The 19502-nt window shown below is 37.6% G+C and overlaps 1 protein-coding gene across 5 annotated transcripts in view; it reads right to left on the bottom strand.

The window, feature by feature from the left end:
• Nucleotides 1–4434: 4434 nt before the first annotated feature.
• Nucleotides 4435–19502, bottom strand: part of draxina (dorsal inhibitory axon guidance protein a) — a 63379-nt gene continuing 48311 nt past the window's right edge. For 2 of the 5 annotated variants that reach the window (XM_079857523.1, XM_079857524.1), the window contains exons 4-7: nucleotides 13659–13779; nucleotides 13327–13419; nucleotides 9804–9893; nucleotides 4435–5569 (exon numbers count right to left, since the gene is read on the bottom strand). In XM_079857523.1, coding sequence (XP_079713649.1) covers nucleotides 5457–5569; nucleotides 9804–9893; nucleotides 13327–13419; nucleotides 13659–13779 — 417 coding nt within the window. In that variant the 3' untranslated portion in view covers nucleotides 4435–5456. The remainder of the gene's footprint in view (nucleotides 5570–9803; nucleotides 9894–13326; nucleotides 13420–13658; nucleotides 13780–19502) is intronic. The other 3 variants (XM_079857521.1, XM_079857522.1, XM_079857525.1) reach the window with 3 other exon arrangements.

The following is a 19502-nucleotide window of genomic DNA, read 5'->3' as shown; positions in this document are numbered from 1 at the left end:
TAGATCTAGAGTATGATTACGACAATGAGTAGGTCCTGACACATGTTGTCTAACTCCAATAGAGTTAAGAATGTCTTTAAATGCCAATCCCAATGCATCTTTTTCGTTATCTACATGTATATTAAAATCACCAACAATTATGACTTTATCTGCAACCAGTACTAACTCTGATAGAAAGTCAGCAAATTCTTTGATAAAGTCTGTATGGTGCCCTGGTGGCCTGTATATAGTAGCCAGCACAAATCTCAAATGTGATTTATCATTTACACTATATATTGCTATATTAAGCATCAACACTTCAAAAGAATTATATTTGAAACTAGACTTCTTAGTAATTCTAAAAATATTACTATAAATTACAGCAACACCTCCCCCTTTGCCTTTCAGACGAGGTTCATGTTTATAACAGTAATCTTGCAGGGTGGACTCATTTAAAGTCATGTAATCGTTTGGTTTTAGCCAGGTTTCTGTCAAACACAGCACATCTAGATTATAGTCTGTAATCATATCATTAACAATGTGCTTTTGAAGTAAGGGATCTAATATTTAGCAACCCAAGCTTTATCATTTGCTCATTTGTATTATATCTGTTTTTTATTTGTTGAACATCAATTAAAATTTTACCCTTAGATGGGTTTGGAAGTTTTTTGTATGTCCTAATTCGGGGAACAGACACAGTCTCTATATGATGATATCTAGGTGAAAGAGGCTCTATGTGATGGGATTTATCTGACCTTGGTGACGTGAGACAGCTAGCAGACGGTCGGTTTAGCCAGTCTGTATGCTTCCTGACCTGAGCCCCAATTCATGCTTGAGCTCTAAGACAATGTGCTATATTACACTATACAATATTACTAGAGAGAAGAGCAGCACCATCCCAGGAGGGATGAATACCATCTCTTTTCAACAGGTCAGGTCTGCCCCAAAAACTTTTCCAATTGTCAATGAATTCTATATTATTTTGCGGACACCACTTAGACAACCAGCCATTGAGTGAGGACAATCTACTAAGTATATCATCACTCCTGCGAACAGGAAGGGGGCCAGAGCAAATTACAGTGCCTGACATCGTACTTGCGAGTTCACACACCTCTTTAACATTCATTTTAGTGATCTCCGACTGGCGGAGTCGAACATCATTAGTGCTGATGTGAATAATACTCTTAAAAAATTTACGATTAGCATTAGTCTTACACTTAAAAGTGTAACTAAGCATATATTTATTACCAATGCACTTATAGTGCACTTTTTAGAAATATGTTAAAAGTATGCTTCTTTTTAGCATATTTCTTAAAAATATACTTAAGCATATATTTATTACCAATGTACTTCTAGTGCACTTGTTAGAAATGTATTAAAAGTATTCTTGTGTTTAGCATATTTCTTAAAAGTATAATTAAGCATATACTGTATGTATTACCAATGTATTTCTAGTATAGGCCTACTTTTTTAGAAATATATTAAAATGCAATTCAGTGTATTTTTAATGCACTTCAAATAAGCATTTTGGGGATACAAATGTATTATAAACATACTACTTGAATTTCAAGTATATTTTTAATACATTTAATACCATGTCTTTTTCACCTAGGTAGATGTTGTCTTTGCAAATCACCTTTTCAAATCACACAGTATAGAAAGGTTGTAAGGAAACTTATAGAAAAGGTGGTAAGAACAGATTGTTGTGGTAACCTGACCTAAATATTTGCAATAACATGTACAATATATCACAGTCGGCTATTGTCTTAGAACATCTGTGATAAAAAAAAAAAAATACTGTTAGTATCTTTGTGTCCTTTAGTGAAGTTTATTTCTGCCATTTCAGTTAAAAATAATTAACAATTTGTGGAGCTTGAGAAATCTCAAGATGAAAACAAGATAACCAATAAGACTTTACAAAGACTAAAGCATCTAAAGCCTCATAAACATAAATGTCCATTAATCAGTTAAATCAAGACAGTGATGGGACGCAAAGGTGTTTCAGACCATAAAGAAGCTCAGTTATTTAAAATGACAACCTATCCATCTCTCCCCTCTGTCCATCTCTATCCATATACTGTAGGTAACAATCACTCATTCAACCTTCTATCTTTCTGTCAGAACACAGTCATTATAGCACACATCCTATCCACAATAACATCTCTAAAGAAAGCTGTTTGGTATAGGAATAAATAAATTATACATTATAAATAAACCAAACAAATCCACATTAATTTGAATACAAGAGTAGCAGTAGTTATTTATAGTATAGTGTCACATTAGAAAGCAGTAGAAAAAGCCATTAATTCAGACACAAATTAATCTGTACAAATTTAACAAGTAACTTTTGACAAAAAGCAGGGTTTAGGCAAAATTCATAATTTAAGAATTGGCGTCTTTTCAAGTCATTAGTGTAAGCTTTGAAATTAAAGTGGATAAAGTGGCCATTAAAAAGTATTGACTTAAGAAACACTTATATTTTTTCAAATATTTTCAATAAATAATGTTCCCATTCACTCCGGCGACAAATTTTAAAATTAATTAAACTAAATTCTATTTATAAGGTAAAACTTTTACATTTTTAGGCATTAACTAATTCCAATCCCTAATGCCAAAATGTTTTCTTTGTTCACCAAGTAATTTACTGGTCAGGCATTATTGTTAACTTGCAAGACAGTAAGGAGAAAATGACAATTTGATGGATAATTTAAATATATTCTGCAATCACATTTTGGTAATTTATTAATTCCGCCGTCACATCTGAGCGCGAAACGCTGCTTGGGTAGTTTCAAGATATAAAAATAATTAATAATACAATAATAATTTAATTGTTCATATGTGTTTATTCTTGTTAGAAGATTTTTTTTTATTATTATGAACACAAATTAATCACGACAAACCAAATTAATTGTAATTGTATTAATTATACCATTGATGAAAACAATCTGATACCAAGGTATTTTAGGCCTACAATTCTAACATAATTTTTCATGAAAAATCATGATTGTATTTATTTATTTTTCGAAAGTAAAGTTAAGCAGCTTCTTGCAATACTCTCCTAAATGCATAATAAAACCTAAGTGCAAACGTTACCGCTTTAATGACCGTCCTTTATTTTTCAGTGCATTTGTTTTACAATATATGGCTATTACTGTCATGGGATTAATATTATAACTATTATTATGTAGTAGTGTAATGTAGACAGACACAACTAAAAGAGGTTAGTATTTTTTTTTGTTTAATTTGCACACTGAATATGGGTTGGAGCTTTTAATTTTGAACTCTCAAAGTGCACCAGATTGATGAATTTAACATTCAAATGCACAAAATTTTCTTACGGGGGGCATGCCCCCCAACTCCCCTAGAAGGCCCGAGGTCCACCCACCACAGATTTACCAAACATCCTGTGAGAAACACTGGGATTGCTATGCCAATGTATTTTATAGCTTGTTTTTTGGATTAATCACTGTGGAGTATAGTTCAATTGTATTAATAATTTTGCACTTATTTCATCTGTTAAACTCTGACTTATTCCTACTTGCTTAGTTTGGGGGTGGGGGGCCTGGATATTGGATAGGGGGCGCTAGCCCAAAAAAGGTTGAGAACCACTGCTCTAATTAGACATATTTCTCTAAACTAAATTATATTGTTTCCCCTCTAACCCAGGCTCACTGGAAATAAGTGCATGTGTTGGCATTTTTGCTAAATGAAATAACTTACACACTATACCCTGGATAGTGTTTAAAAAATGCATTTGCTGAAGCAACCATGTCATTTTAGTTTGCTCTTTTTATTGTGACCTGTGTTGTACTATGAAGCTGGTTATATGATGTAGATGTCATAATGTATTTGTTTTTAAATGATGCACTATGGTAAAAGCGTTTTGAAATTTATCATACTGTTTATTAATAGATAATCTGCCCTCGTAATCATCATTTATGTGAAAAGGAGCAAAAGTTGTTGCCTTTTTACTGTTTCTATTGTTCATTTCAGCTGGAAACTAAAGTAAATTGTATCTAGGTATGTTGGAGTTTTGTAGGTAGAGGCACATATTTCTAAAAAGCCAAGGTCGCAGAAGCCAACTTCTGTAAAACAAATCTTTATTTTGCCACCCAGCATCACAAAAATTCACCACACTGTTTTCAGATAATTAAAAAATAAATCAATAAATAAATACTGGCCAAATTTGAATCTATTAATTCTGTAACCTATGAGCGAACATACACACATGTTAATAAAGTGGTCTCAAACTCAGTTCCTGGAGACCATATAGCCCTGCAGAGTTTAGCTCCAACTCACCTGCTTGGAAGTTTCTAGTAATCCTGCATACCTTGATTAGCTCCAGAAACTGAGTTTGAGGCCTCTGTGTTAAAAAGCGATAAACGTGCAGACAATTCAATGGTCCATTAGTTGGCTTGATTAATTCCATAGTCCAAAAAAGTAATTTGATGACATTTGATTAAATGACCAATTGCAGACAAATTTCAATAGGCGGCATTTAAAAATTGCCTTATTAATATCTTCTAGTGTTTCTAAAAAAATACGGGCGAAATTCTACTTCCTGTCTCAATTTCCAATTCTGTATCCTGATTTCTCAATTCCTCCTTATAAGCCATTCTAAATTTAATTCTGAATGGGGCACAACCTTGACAGGTTAGTACAGCATAGGACCATTTAAAAAACAGATAGCTCCGGTTCATGATGCTGATTGGTCATTAGCCATGTTTTATATACCATAAAGCATGGCTATGACGCTTCATTGAACAGATTGGTGTTTCGGTACAATATCGATCGATCAATAAACTGTCAAAACTGTTCCATGTATGATGTATTTCAGCAAAAGTAACTATTTTCTGTTTCAGAAAGTTATACTTTCATTGAGTTATACTGTTGAATGAAATTGAGGCAAACTTGTGCTGTGCTGCGAACAGGTCTGGTTTAAATTAAAAGGTTGAAAACCAACTTTTTTTAATGCTGAGAGATCAGTGTTTGAGAAAATATCTTATTGTGTTAAAAATAAAAGACAGCGCATATAAACAGTTCCTAGTTCCTTGTTTTTATTTGAGCTCCATTAGATGAGGCATTACATCTAGAAATATTTTCTTGCTTTTTTACAGTCACTGTCATTTAATGGTGGAAGGATGGAATTTAATGATTTTCCTTAAAAAAAAAAAAATGTATATAATATTTTGTTGGGGTGGTAATCGTTTTAAAAAAAGCAATAAGGTAGCCTACTCAAGGTGTGCAGTATTTTGAATACAGTCACGGATGAAGGGGTTGCAGGCACTCTGCTTCGCGTCATGCCTAACAGCGCCTTTCAGTCGTGACTTCACAATACCGCATGGCCTCTTGTAACCTTATTGCTTATACTGTGGGTTGAGTTAAAGCAAGCTTTGATGGATGTTTAACTTTGGCCCACATTCTTAAGGCTCAGTCCATTATCAGTCATGGGGTATGAGGATGCATCTCTTTATATGTCAGATGGTGATGAAGGCCCCTTGGTTGCTGTTGGCTGATTCTGGCTCCACACAGCGGCCACGTCTTCGGGTCACCCGCCTCTTGCGGTGGAACTTGGCATAACAACGCAGACCTAAAGAATTTTACATTTACATTTATTCATTTAGCAAAAATTTTCATCCAAAATTACTTACAAATAAATGTATTCTTTGATTGAATGAGGAAGTCAAGATGTTTTTAATTGAATCATGAGAAATAATTTCCAGGTCACATTTTACTATCACTACCTATCTATCACCTGATATCTGCAGGGGCGGATCTAGAAAAATATTTATGGGGTGGCGAGAGGGGGGCAGGAATTTTTGAGGGGTGGCAACATATGGCAGACATATATACTGAATTTAATCACAGTTAAATTGGCCATAACTTTTAATTCGTTGCTGCCAATAGGGATGGGTATCGTTCAGTATTACTACTCTTACCAATACTCCTTATCGATCCGGTACTTTAACGGTATTCTTATCGGGTCTTTTTTTATATTAAAAAAAAGGGGGAAAAATAATTTAGAACATAATTAATATTGCTTTATATTTTGAAATGTAAAATAAATATCTATAGCAAAAGAAAAAGCAATGCTTTAAGAAAACAAAACATGTAAGTTATGCAGAAGGGTGCAGGCTTTTGAGTTTTATATACAGAAGACATAGGACACCAAAAACAAAGTACAAACACATGGTCAAACAAAAGAAGTATACAATTAAACAAATATACAAATTATATACCCAGTGCTTTAATTTCAGTAATGTCTACTGACATCACTGTTCAGGAGTAATATGGGCTAAAAAGACATCTAAAGTCAGATTTAAAATAACACTGCATAGTTTATCATAGATAGATTAAAGCTTATATCATTCAAGAGCTGCGACTGATTTTCTCTTTGCCTTTTGTTGTTTGATTCATATTAATGGAGCAATCGTCATCAGGTTTATTAGACTGCTGCCTCTTTAAGACCAAATGCAGATCTAATCATTATTACGCATCATATCTTCTCCCAACTATTAACGCCCATACTTAACTTAATCCTATTGTATTTGTTATTTCCCCAGTTGTAACCTGGTTTCATTGCTGTGATATCTGAGAGGAATTGGATTTAATAGGACTGCTTAGCTAATCAAATGATCGATCTCCTAACTGGCACTGTAGGCTATTGTGTGTTGTAACGTAACGTACGTCGGCATAACGGCGACCATCAGTAAACGTTATGGATACAAACAATATTTAATATTTTTTATTAAGCTGTTCTTGTCTTTACTAAAATCAAGATTAGGCTAATCAAAGGGAAGCGATTTGACCGCTGATTTTGGCTAACGTAATAGACTCACTGTTTTTGCTGATGCTGAATCGTCTTTAGCATACAATACATTCATTACAAATGTAACTTTAAGTTAAACGTGTGTTTAAACTACACCTGGGGAAACTCACTTCACCTTCAGAGGCTCTGGGGCAGCTCAGTTTCTCCAGTCGGGTTGCAGGGCCACTGCACCGCAGCAGACTCGCTGTGTGTGAGCCAGACTGAGCGAACGCCGCTCTGCACGTTTGAATCAGGGACGTAGCTAAGTATTTGAGGGGCAGGGGCTAATAATACATTTAAAATTAAACATTTAATTGTTCACTTTTGGTAAATGTATTGTTTAGTTCACTGTTTTGAGAAGCTTGTGGACATAGTGGCGGGTTGTTTTTACAAGTACAGTTTTTGGATCATCAAAATCCAAAAACCCCTGTTCTTGCCCCCCTGTAGATCCGCCCATGGATATCTGGCACTATCTGACACCTGATTTGCTTGTGCAAGTATTGCAAGAGTTTTTCTATGAAGAACCCTGCAAATCAGGACCTGCTGCAGCTGAGGCGAGGAGAAAACTGAGATCATGCGGCTCTCAGATGGAGCTTGCAGAGGAATTCAAGAAAGGTATGGCTTTTTCTTCTTCTTCTGTAGCTGATGAGGTTGAGCTGCTGGATGAGGATGTGTTATGCTCACATCTTCTGATCCGGCAGTGAGTGCCAAGCCAAGAAGCTTCAAGCCAAGAAAAGCAGGATGTGGTTGTTGAGGACGATGATGTTTTTGAATCCTCACAGGCTGACCGCCCCACGTCCAGGACCAGGGTCAGTTGCCACACATCCACTTTATCTTCATGCAAAGCACAGTTTATGGTAATGGTTATTGACTGTTAACACAACAGTTCACGGGACAGATCTATTAACAGATAAACAAATGCATGGACACTGACTTAGCCATTTCTCATAGTGTTTGGCCTCTATCTGTTCCATTCAATGCCTTAATGATTTTAAAAAAGAGGTTTGGTAAAGAAATATGCATGTGCATGGGTAAAATATAACACAGTTTTAATACTGTACTTTATAATATGCAAATGAGTTCCACAGTAGGGTCAGCAACACCATGGCTAATTCAGGCACCATTGGCCAATCACAATCAGGGACCAGATTTCAATCTCCTCCTCATCAGAATGGGATAAATGTCCCCCTGGTAGACACACCCTTGTTCTGCGTTTCCAACTCGATGGGAAAGGAGACACTTACAGACACACCATGTCAAAAGGGCTCCGGCATTGAGGGACCTCATCTGACCCTTATGGCTCCTCCTGCAGCGCAGCCTAGTCCACAAAGGACCTCTGCATCAGCAGACATTGCCTTTCCCACACACCTCAGTGGTGCAGCCAGCCTGCAATGGACCCTGTGAAAATTCAACTGACCCAGCTGCCCAGTCCACTCTGTAAGGTCCCTCTTGGCTCAACTGAAGTTCAGCATCCTCCAGGCCAGCATGGCAATGACTCCTGGATCGCAAATCTGCGCCCTTCCCATTGTATGCTACCCGCATTACCAATGGAAGATGTCTGCCGGACTAAAAAATCACTATGTCATCTGTGACTTGAGTAGAAATCACATCACCATGGAGAGGCTTCTCTGGTTGAACCTTGCAGACATCAGGGAGAAAGAGAGAAACTTTCTCCTTGATGCACCAGTTTCGCCCTCTGAGCTCTTCGACACATCTGTTGAGACTGTGGTCAGGAATTTCAAATAATTTGAAAGAGGCCAATATATCTATATATAAGACCTATATATAAGACCTCTATACCACGGTCCAGGTCACCGCCCCAAGCCTCTAAAGAGGCCTGGCCTGTCTTGGTCTGAGGTCTGAGGTAAGCGTCGCCAATTGTGCTCCTCCGCCTCACAGGAGTAAAATGAAGAGAAGGCAAGATGTAAGAAAAAAGAAAACAGGATTTGAGGGAAGTACAGGTAATCTAGAGCAGACACACCCAGCATTCTCGGGATGCAGAGGCCAACATCTGCCTCCTTCATTTTTTTCCCCTAAGTGTTGCTAGGTCTCCTCTTGTCACACCTCCACTCATCAGGGGTGTATCCCCTGTGGTGACAGGCAGGATATATTTTTAATCCTTGGTCATATTCTGCTCAAGGTATTCTTTGAATACCAGGCTCTGAGCTAAGCTGCCCAATGTAGCCAGGGTTTCTGGCCCTAGGGAATAGAGTCACGACGACTGCAGGTGCGTACCCCTAGGACAGGGAACTGTGACTCCGGATCAGTGCCATTGAAATCATTGACTAATGTCAGCCCTATGGCACTCATTCTTTCAGCATGGCAGAGTAGGTATTTGTTTCCAATTAGCGTCCTAGGATGCAGTGAGTTCCCATTCGAAAGAAAAAGTATTGGGTAATGAATGTAACCTTGGTTCCATGAGAATGGTAATGAGACACTGCGTCTAATTGCCATGCTTCAGGCATGTCTGCCCACGTCTCCTTCAGCAAAAACGTGGATGACGTGTACTACAGGTGCCCTTTTATACTCTGGTCACACTAGTAGTGACATCATAGGCTGTCGCTGGTCAATGTTATTGTCATGTTTTGATGTGCTTCAGACACCTGTCATGCCAGAGGCATTTCACATTAGCGTCCCAGGATACAGTATCTCTTTCCCCTTCTCAGGGAACCAATGTTATATTCATAACCCGAGACGTTTTCTACAGAGTTGTTTTATACAGTAGATGAACTTAACTAATTCCATAATTGATGAACTTTTTACAGTTGTTGAACTAAACTGAATTCAGTTCAGTATTGTATTGTCTAAAGAGCTACATTAATAAAAGTGACTTGACTTGACAATGTAATGTATAAAATAGTTCATTTTACAATTTAGTATTTCTATGTTTTGATTTATTGGTGAAATGTGACTTGGACATATTCCTGATGGGTTTTGTGAAATCCCTTTTTATACTTTTTAGTATCTTTCTAGAATGTTAATTTGCCTCTAAGAAAACCAGAAAAGTCATACCCACCTTCCTCACACATGCAGTCATCATAACACTTGTTGTTTAGACCATGGTTGTGAGGTTTGCACTCATGTTCTCTGAGGTCACAACAAGAACCTGATCGTAGCACAATGAGATAAACCACAAAAGTAAACACTGGCAAGTATTTTCTAGTATGTTTTGCTAATGAATATCATATTAATTAAATAATTTGCTGAAAACATTAAAATTGTGTAATCTACTCACCCTCATAGAATTTTAAATTATACTGTGGAACACAGAAGGTGAATTTTTGAGGAAAACAAACTTTTTAACAGAGGGGCTATTATTGTCTTTTGTTCAATTTGGCGTATCCCAAAACCATAGTTGCAATGAACATTTGCAAACAACATTGCAACTCATAACCTGTGTTTAATAGCATAGTTTCATAACATGTGGCCTTAAATAGATGATGCTCATGAGAAAAATAAGCAAGCTAACAAGCAGCAGATTCTATATATTTCATTTTGTTCTCAAATTATTCCACAATCGTCTTGGTGCCTACACTCATGCACATCTCATGTGCTAGAAAAGCCATACTTTATAAGATAAATAAATAAATGAATAAATAAATGAATATATATATATATATATATATATATATACAGTACTGTGCAAAAGTCTTAGGAATGTTAATATCCCCCCACCTCCCCCCGCAAAAAAAAATAATGTTTTTAAGTCAGTTATTTATATCTTTTGCTGTAGTGTGTCAGTAGGAAATATCAGTTTACATTTCCAAACATTCTTTTTGCCATTAATTGTAATAATCCAGTGAGATTTCTGTATGCACAAGGAGTCTGACAACAGCCAGGATGATCTGATCTCACCATCATCGAGTCCGTCTGTGATTACATGAAGAAACAGAAAAACTGAGACAGACTAAATCGAGAAGAACAGTGGGAACGTCTCCGAGATGCTTGAAGAAATCACAGACGGACTCGATGATGGTGAGATCAGATCATCCTGGCTGTTGTCAGACTCCTTGTGCATACAGAAATCTCACTGGATTATTACAATTAATGGCAAAAAGAATGTTTGGAAATGTAAACTGATATTTCCTACTGACACACTACAGCAAAATATATAAATTACTGACTTAAAACCAATAATTTTGGGGGGGGGGGGGGGGGGTATTAACATGCCTAAGACTTTTGCACAGTACTGTGTATATATATATATATATATATATATATATATATATACATATATATATATATATCAGGGCTGTCAATCGCTTAAAATTTTTTATCTAATTAATTACATACTCTGTGATTAATTAATCTAAATTAATCGCATACATAATTTTTACATAATTGTGATTGCTAATTGATTGCTAACTGACGTCCAGTGATCCTCCGGATTAACGTTAACTCCTGGATGCTTTGCATTGATGTGGTACTTTCAGGGGGGCAGGGTTTCATATTATTTTGAAGCTTCCCCGGGCGCCGGCATTGATTAGCGGACCCCCACCTGCTGTTAGCATCCCTTGACTCCCATTCATTTTGGCGTCACTTTGAAAGCGAATAACTTTACATCTGAGGTGTTTAAAGACTCCATTTGTCCTTTATTTATTTCTAAAGAAACACGAAAATGTATAAAAGGCTCCATTACCTTGTATCTTACGTTATGGCCCCGTAGAAGCAATTTTTGTAAAAATAGGCTAACGATTGCGTCATAACCACGCGACTCTCTGTCGCACAGTAGAGAATTACCGTATGGACAGGAGGAGAAGCTCGCAGGCAATCGGGGGGACGTGGAGGCAAAGTGACAAAATAATTAATCAGAATACATAGCAAAAGTTTCTCCTGCTCCTAGCTCATGGACACCTCCTACTCACACTCTCTGTCTCTGCAAGTTTCGGAAGGGAATGATTCAGATTTCTCTACGCTCGACCCCCAGGAAGTAAGAGCTTCTAATTGACTTCACTTGTCTCCGTTGAATCCAATGGGGTCGCTGTGTCCAGTTTATATACTGTCTATGGGTACTTTAGAGTGGACGAACTCCGGTGATATGCAAATTCCTTGCTGCAGACATTGCAGACGACTTTATTTTTATCAACACTTCCATCAGGCCGTTTTTTATAAGTAAATGTTCCAATCAATAATCCAGGCAGCACCAGCGCGTTCTCGTCTCCCTCCTTCATTTTACAGTCGAATGGTGGCTAGAACCATAGACAGTATATAAACGGGCTAGAACGGCTCCAGGTTCAAAGGTCAATACGGAATGGATTAATCTGCGTTATTTTTTTAACGCGTTATTTTTTCTCAGATTAATTAATCGAAATTAACGTGTTATTTTGACAGCCCTAATATATATATATATATATATATATATATATATGTATATGTACTGTAGCCAGATATCAATTATGTATGTATGACATTACCAAGTATGACATAAGAGGGAAAAGTTGCATAACATTTTTTCTGCAGCAGTTTATTTTTTGCTACAAAAGAAGTGATACAGGGCATTGAAGGTACTATATCTTGTGCATTTTGCCATTACTCACCCAAACTTGTCAACAAGGCTACTTTACGCAAATGCATGAGCAGGTATTTAGTAAATCATAGTTTCATATATGAGATGAGGACATGGCTGCAGCTGGGGATGAGGCCGAAACCAGCATGTCCGGTAACAGTAGGCTTTGACGAACAAGTAAAAGTCTTAAGAATTTTTAAAATCAGATACTCTGACTTTTAATGATGTTTTATTAACAAAGTTCGGGAGGAGCACGTTCAAATAATCAAGCAATCAATCAATCAATCAACTCATCAAACAATTACCATGTCTACCCTATCAGCATGAGAGGAAGCATATATATATATATTCACTCTGTCAACTCACCTAACTTCCTTGACAGTTTTCAGCATCCCTCCACCACCCCGACTCCTCACTCTTGGCTTGTTCTTCACAGCCAGGAATACGGGGGGAGTACTCTGGGTTCGGGCCAAATACCGAGCCCGGAGCCCTCTCCTCGAACAGCACGCCAAATACGCATTTATTCTATCTGACTTATTTGTAAGTGTGAACTCGTGAAAGTCGTATTGGAATTCGTTACTTGTAACTTGTAATGGAGTCATTTTTGCTGTAAGGTATCTGTACTTTTACTCAAGTATGGTTTTCAGGTACACAACACTACACCTCTGGGAAAAAAAAGAGTACCTTTTGTGTTCCACAGGAAAAAAAAAATAGTAAACATACTGGTTTGTAAAAACATGATGACAAGTAAATAATGGCATTTGTCATGTTTGAGTGAGCTATTCCTTTGATCAGTGCTTGTCACACCAGTTTTGAGGACCTCCACCATGAAACATTTTGGATATCTCCCTCATCTAATATCTTATTCACCAGCTCATCAGTAGAGACTGCGAGAATTAAATTGGGTGTGTCTGACGTTGAAGACATTCAAATGTGCAGTGGTGGGTGGGGTCGTCCTCAGAACTGTTTTGAGAAGCACTGCCTTTGATAATGGTATTATAATGGTATTAAACAAATATAGGGGTGCACTGACCAGGGAGGCAGTCAAGATGATGGTCACATGGTTCAATGACTTCCGAATCAAGCGTTGTGTTCCCATTGCTCTTATTTTTGCTGCGGCGTTTATCTTTATAGGTGGAAACAGACACAGGCCTCCTATGAAATCTTTTATTCAGAAATCAGCTGTGAGTTTGCAAATTATTTAGGCACAGAGGTTTAAATATCTGGGAGAACTATCCAATCTTATAATCAAATATTTATCTGGTCTTAACACTCCAAGAATAAAAAAAAACTACTGTTGGAAACAAATCTGATGGACAATAAAATAACTGTTATTGTTTAGACCTTGAGAATGTGCTTTCATACCTTTTCTTTTGTTGGATGGCCAAGTGTCTGCAGGCTTCATATCCTCATAATCAGTCCAGTCAAAGAGCGTCATGTCCAGAGTGGGCAACACCTCCCCTTGAACCTTCCCTCGACCAGACTTCTGAATAAGCAGATTTAAAACATGGTTTTAAACAGGTTTATTCTGGGTGATCAAATTGACATCACTTTCTAGCAAGGTGCTAATTCAATACCTGTGATATGACAACTTTGCATTAATTTGCATTACAGGACAACTATGAAAAAAACTAGGCATATACTATTCATTGGACCAAAACCCTGCATATATAGTAGAAGGATGTTATGTTACTTCATCTTCTATAATTAAATATCTAGGTGTTACATTAGGCAGCAAACTGTTTTTTGAAAATAATACTTTCCATTTTACCAAAACTACTTCTTCCACCTTATGCCAAACTATGGAAAGTGTTATCTGTTTTTGATGCAGAAAAGTTAGTTCATGCTTTTTTGATCTCAAGACTAGATTATTGTAATGCACTACAAGCTGGCTGCCCTGAATCCTCCATAAACAATCTCGAGACTCTAAACTGGCTAACTGTTAAATTAAATGGCTTAGCTCATTTGAATTTAACCAATCTTCCATCACACTACAACACGATATCAAAGCCCACTCAAGAAGGTAGAGCTTATTTGCATTTGGCTCCTAAATTCTGGCATAGTCTGAGGATGGTCTGGGAACCTCTTTAGTGGGGTTAATAGAGACTTGCACAAGTTCCATTTTGGGTTTGGGATAAATCCCATCATATAGAGACTCTTTCACCTAGATATCATCATATAGAGACTGTGTCTGTTCCCCGAATTAGGAAATACAAAAAACTCTCAAACCCATTTAACGGTAAAATTTGTATCAATGTTAAACAAATAAAAAATAGATATAATACAGATGAACAAATGATAAAGCTCGGATTGCTGAATATTCAATCCCTTACTTCAAAAGCACTTATTGTTAATGATATGATTACAGATTATAACCTAGATGTGTTGTGTCTGACAGAAACCTGGCTAAAACCAGTCAATTACATTACTTTAAATGAGTCATGAGTTATAAAATTGAGCCAAATCTAAAGGAAAACAGGGTGGTGTTGCTGTAATCTATAGTAATATCTTCAGAATTACTGAGAAGTCTAGTTTCAAATATAATTATTTTGATGTGCCGGTGCTTAATGTCACACTATCAAGTGTAAATGATAAATCGCGCTTTACATTTGTGCTAGCTACTGTATACAGGCCACAAGGGCACCATACAGACTTTATCAAAGAATTTGCTGATTTTTTTATTGGAGTTAGTACTGGCTGCAGATAAAGTCCTAATTGTTGGTGATTTTAATATACATGTAGATAACGAAAAAGATGCATTGCGATTGGCATTTGGACATTCTGAACTCTATTGGAGACAACACGTGTCAGGACTCACTCATTGTCATAATCATACTTTAGATCTAATGTTGTCACGTGGAATCAATGTTAATTCCGATGAAATTCTGCAGCAGAGCGATGACATCTTAGATCATTATCTAGTCTCGTGTATACTCCATTTAGCCAAGGTTGCAAAGCCGACTCCGTGTTACAAATATGTTAGAACTATCACTTCTGCCACTAAAGATTGCTTTATTAATAATATTCCTGATCAGTTTTATATCCTCAGCATCCCAGATAGCTTAGAAGAACTCAGTATTGCGACAGAAACTTTTGACTCTCTTTTCCAGCACTTGAGACACAGTTGCTCCTTTGCGCTTAAAGAAGATTAAAGAAAATAGTCCAACGCCGTGGTACAATGAGCACACTCAGGCACTTAAGAGCAGCCAGAAAAATGGAGTGCAACTGGAAGAAAACAAAACTAGACATTTTTCGAATTTCGTGGAGAAAGAGCACGATTGCAAACAGAAAAACTTTAAAAACTGCTAGATCTGCTTATTTTTCTAATCTCTTTGAAGAAAACAAATACAACCCTAGGGGCTATCTTGCACCCAGCGCAATTGACTTACACCGAAGCATGTATCATTCCTATTTTGCACCCGACGCACAGCGGACTTTTCCCTCCACAGACGCACGTCGGTAAATTAGGGAATGAACTTGCGCTCCGGGGGCGGTTCAGCGAAAAGAGGAGGCGTGTTCCCTTATGCTATTTTGCAGTTCCAGAAAACAAAATCCGCCACAGACCAGGAAAAACCTAGTCTAAAGTCAGTGGCACGTTTTCAGTGGAGCGTTCAGATGCTATTTTAAGGGTGCATGCTTGGCCATAATGTAGTGTGTGCACAACGCGCATACACTTTGCTTCTCTCATCTACACAGACGCAGCAGTTGACATTTTTGCAAACCATACATAATTATAAGGAAAAATATTCCACACGAGGGAAATCATTGTGGTGTCCATGAAAATGTGAAAAAATAGGCATAAATCTAGCTTACACATTTACCCAAATTATTATACGCCTGTTTAACCGAAGCTTATTTGGATGGGTTTCTCCCATCCCCATACAATGTCACCTCTCTGTCTTTTACGCCCCTGATGAGAACGTCAGTCTCCTCGGCTGTGAACCACTCCTGGCGTGCGCCTGGCAAATCCGCCGTTATAATAGCAATCCGCCATGGAACAAGCACGCAGTCTGCTCTTAAAGGGAATGTGAGATGATGCTCTGAGTGGTTTATTTCACGCCCAAACCACACCTATGAGTAATGTAGCTACTTCAGACCAACCCATTTTAGATTTGCGTCGGGCACAAGAGTTATTTATCCCGCCGGTATAATAGCAACAGTGCCTGAGATCCGCCCACAAAGTTACTTGCGTTTCGCATTTGATGCTTGCGTTTCAGATCGTTAAAATAGGGCCCTAGGTATTTATTTGACACAGTGGCTAAATTAACAAGAAATAAAGCTTCTACTTCTGAAGTTTCCAAAGAGCATAGCAGTAATGACTTTATGAACTTCTTTACTTACAAAATTGATAATATTAGAGAGAAAATTAAAACTATGCAACCATCTACTACAGTATTGCATCAGGCAGTGTATTGTAGTGTCCCTGAGGAAAAATTCCATTCATTCTAAACTGGTTATATCATCTAATTCAACAACATGTATGTTAGACCATATACCGACTAAGCTACTGAAAGAAATGCTTCCAGAGGTCATAGATACTCTTCTTAATATCATTAATTCATCAAGATTCCTGACAGAGGAGTGAAAAGAATAATCAGAAGAGTTGTCCAAGAGCTAAGGACCACTTGTGGAGAGCTTCAAAAAGACCTGCAGATAGCAGGTACTGTATTCTCAAAGAAAACAGTAAGTAATGCACTCCACCTCCATGGCCTGTATGCACGCTCACCACGCAAGACTCCATTACTGAAGAAAAAAAGCATGTTGAAGCTCGTTTAAAGTTTGCTGCACAACATTTGGAAAAGCCAGGGAAATACTGGGAGGATTTAGTGTGGTCACATGAGAGCAAAATTGAATTGTTTGGATGCCATAATACACACCATGTTTGGAGGAGAAATGGCACTGCACATTACCCTAAAAACGCCATACAGCTTGGTGTTGGCTCTTGGACAACTCTTCTGATTATTCTTTTCACTCCTCTGTCAGAAATCTTGCGAGGAGCACCTGATCGAGGCAAATTTATGGTGAAATGATTGTCTTTCCACTTCCGTATTATGGCCCCAACAGTGCTCACTGGAACATTCAGAAGCTTAGAATGGTGCCTATAACCAATGCCATCATTATGTGTTGGAACAATTAGGTTGCAAAGGTCTTGAGACAGCTCTTTGCTTTTACCCATCATGAGATGTGTCTTGTGTGACACCTTGGCAATGAGACCTTTTTGTAGGCCATCCGTTGGGACTGAACCAGCTGTTATTAATTTGCACGGACAGGGGGCTGGATTGCTTTTTAATTACTAATAGTTTTAAGCTGTTGTCTTGGCTTTCCATGCCTTTTTGCACCTCCCTTTCTTCATGTGTTCAATACTTTTTCCCTGTGTCATTTCACATTATTACACAACTTAATTTCTGAGCTTATTTGTTTTGGTTTCTTTGTATGTACTGATTCCTTGGGTTGTTATCAACATCTGGTGAAAATTTCATGTCAATAGCACCTTTGGAAATATATTTACTGAGAAAAATGGTGACGTGTTCAATACTTATTTCCCCCGCTGTAGCTGATATAAAAAATTGGATGACTAGTAATTTCCTATTACTTAATTCTGAAAAAACTGAGTTTCTAATGATTGGACCAAAAACCTACGCACGTACTAACCTAGAATACTGTCTAACAATTGATGGCTGCTCTGTCAATTCTTCGTCGTCGGTTATGAACCTGGATGTGCTCTTTGATACTAATCTTTCATTTGAAAGCCACGTTTCTAGCATCTGTAAATCGTATTCTTCCATCTTAAAAATATATCTAAATTACGACATGTGCTTTCAATGAAAAATGCGGAACAGTTAGTTCATGCGTTCATGACCTCAAGGCTAGATAATTGTAATGCTCTTATGGGTGGTTGCCCTGCACGCATAATAAACAAACTACCACTGGTCCAAAACACAGCAGCTAGAGTTCTTACTAGAACCAAGAAGTATGACCATATTTGCCCAGTTCTGTCAACACTACATTGGCTGCCTATTAAACCGCATACATTTTAAAATATTGATGATTACTTACAAAGCACTAAATGGTTTAGCTCCGCAGTACTTAAGCGAGCTCTTAACGCATTATAGTCCTTCACGTCTATTGCGATCTCAAAATTCCGGCCAGTTAATAATACCTAGAATATCAAAATCGACTACTGGCGGTAGATCCTTTTCCTATTTAGCACCAAAACTTTGGAACAGTCTTCCTAACATTGTCCGGGAAGCAGACACACTCTGTCAGTTCAAACCTAGATTAAAGACACATCTCTTTGACCTAGCATTCACATAATACATTATAGACTTCTATTCAATGTTAGGCTGCATAGATTAGGTCAGCCGGAACCGGGAACACTTCCCATAAATCCTGATCTACTCGTTACATCATAAGAAGAATGGCATCTATGCTAATTTTAGTGTATTTGTTTATCCCAAGGTTTTCCCGCAGCCTGCCGGATCCAGGCCGTATACAGATCTGATGAAGGACCTTCGCCTGGACCCGATGACAACGCAGTGCTGAAGTGCCAACTAGTCTCTCCCTATGGAGGATCCCTTTGCCACTCTACAGATAAAGCATTGTCGGGAAAATTCGCTTCGCGTACCTACCCCGAAGTGACAAAATAAAATAAAATTCTGTATCAAAATTTATAAGACAAGACCAGTACTTTGTTTAGGCTTGGTTTGTAGGGAATTACAAACCTGCGCACATATATTCAAACGCACATAACTATAGAAACAATTCTTAATGCGCATGTGAACGCCATCAGCGTTTCTCACAGGTTCGCGTTTAAAGTCTGTGTAGAGAGAATGGTGTCCTCTTAGCTGCCCCTAATTTAATAACAAATGATCGTTGCGACGGAAGCGAATCAATCAAAACTAACTTTAGCTGGAAAATAACTTTATTAAAGAACCACTATAAAGCCAAAACAATCTCTATTTACTTAAATTATATGTTTATCTCTGTAAAGCTGCTTTGAAACAATCTACATTGTTAAAAGCGCTATATAAATGAAGATGACTTGACTTGACTTGATCTTTTAAAGTATTAAGATCTCACACCCACTGGAGGTGACTGAGCCAATAAGAAGTTGTGGAAACTTTAAGACTCTTTGGTGCTTGGGGCATTTGCATATGTAATTTGATTGGGTGTTTAAGAGAAGAACCTTCAAGATTCTAATAATACGAC

The sequence above is a fragment of the Squalius cephalus genome, assembly GCF_949319135.1.
Source record: "Squalius cephalus genome assembly, chromosome: 22".
NCBI lineage: Eukaryota > Metazoa > Chordata > Actinopteri > Cypriniformes > Leuciscidae > Squalius > Squalius cephalus.
The sequence above is the reverse complement of the archived record's forward strand: the minus strand, read 5'-3'. Positions and strand labels throughout refer to the sequence as shown.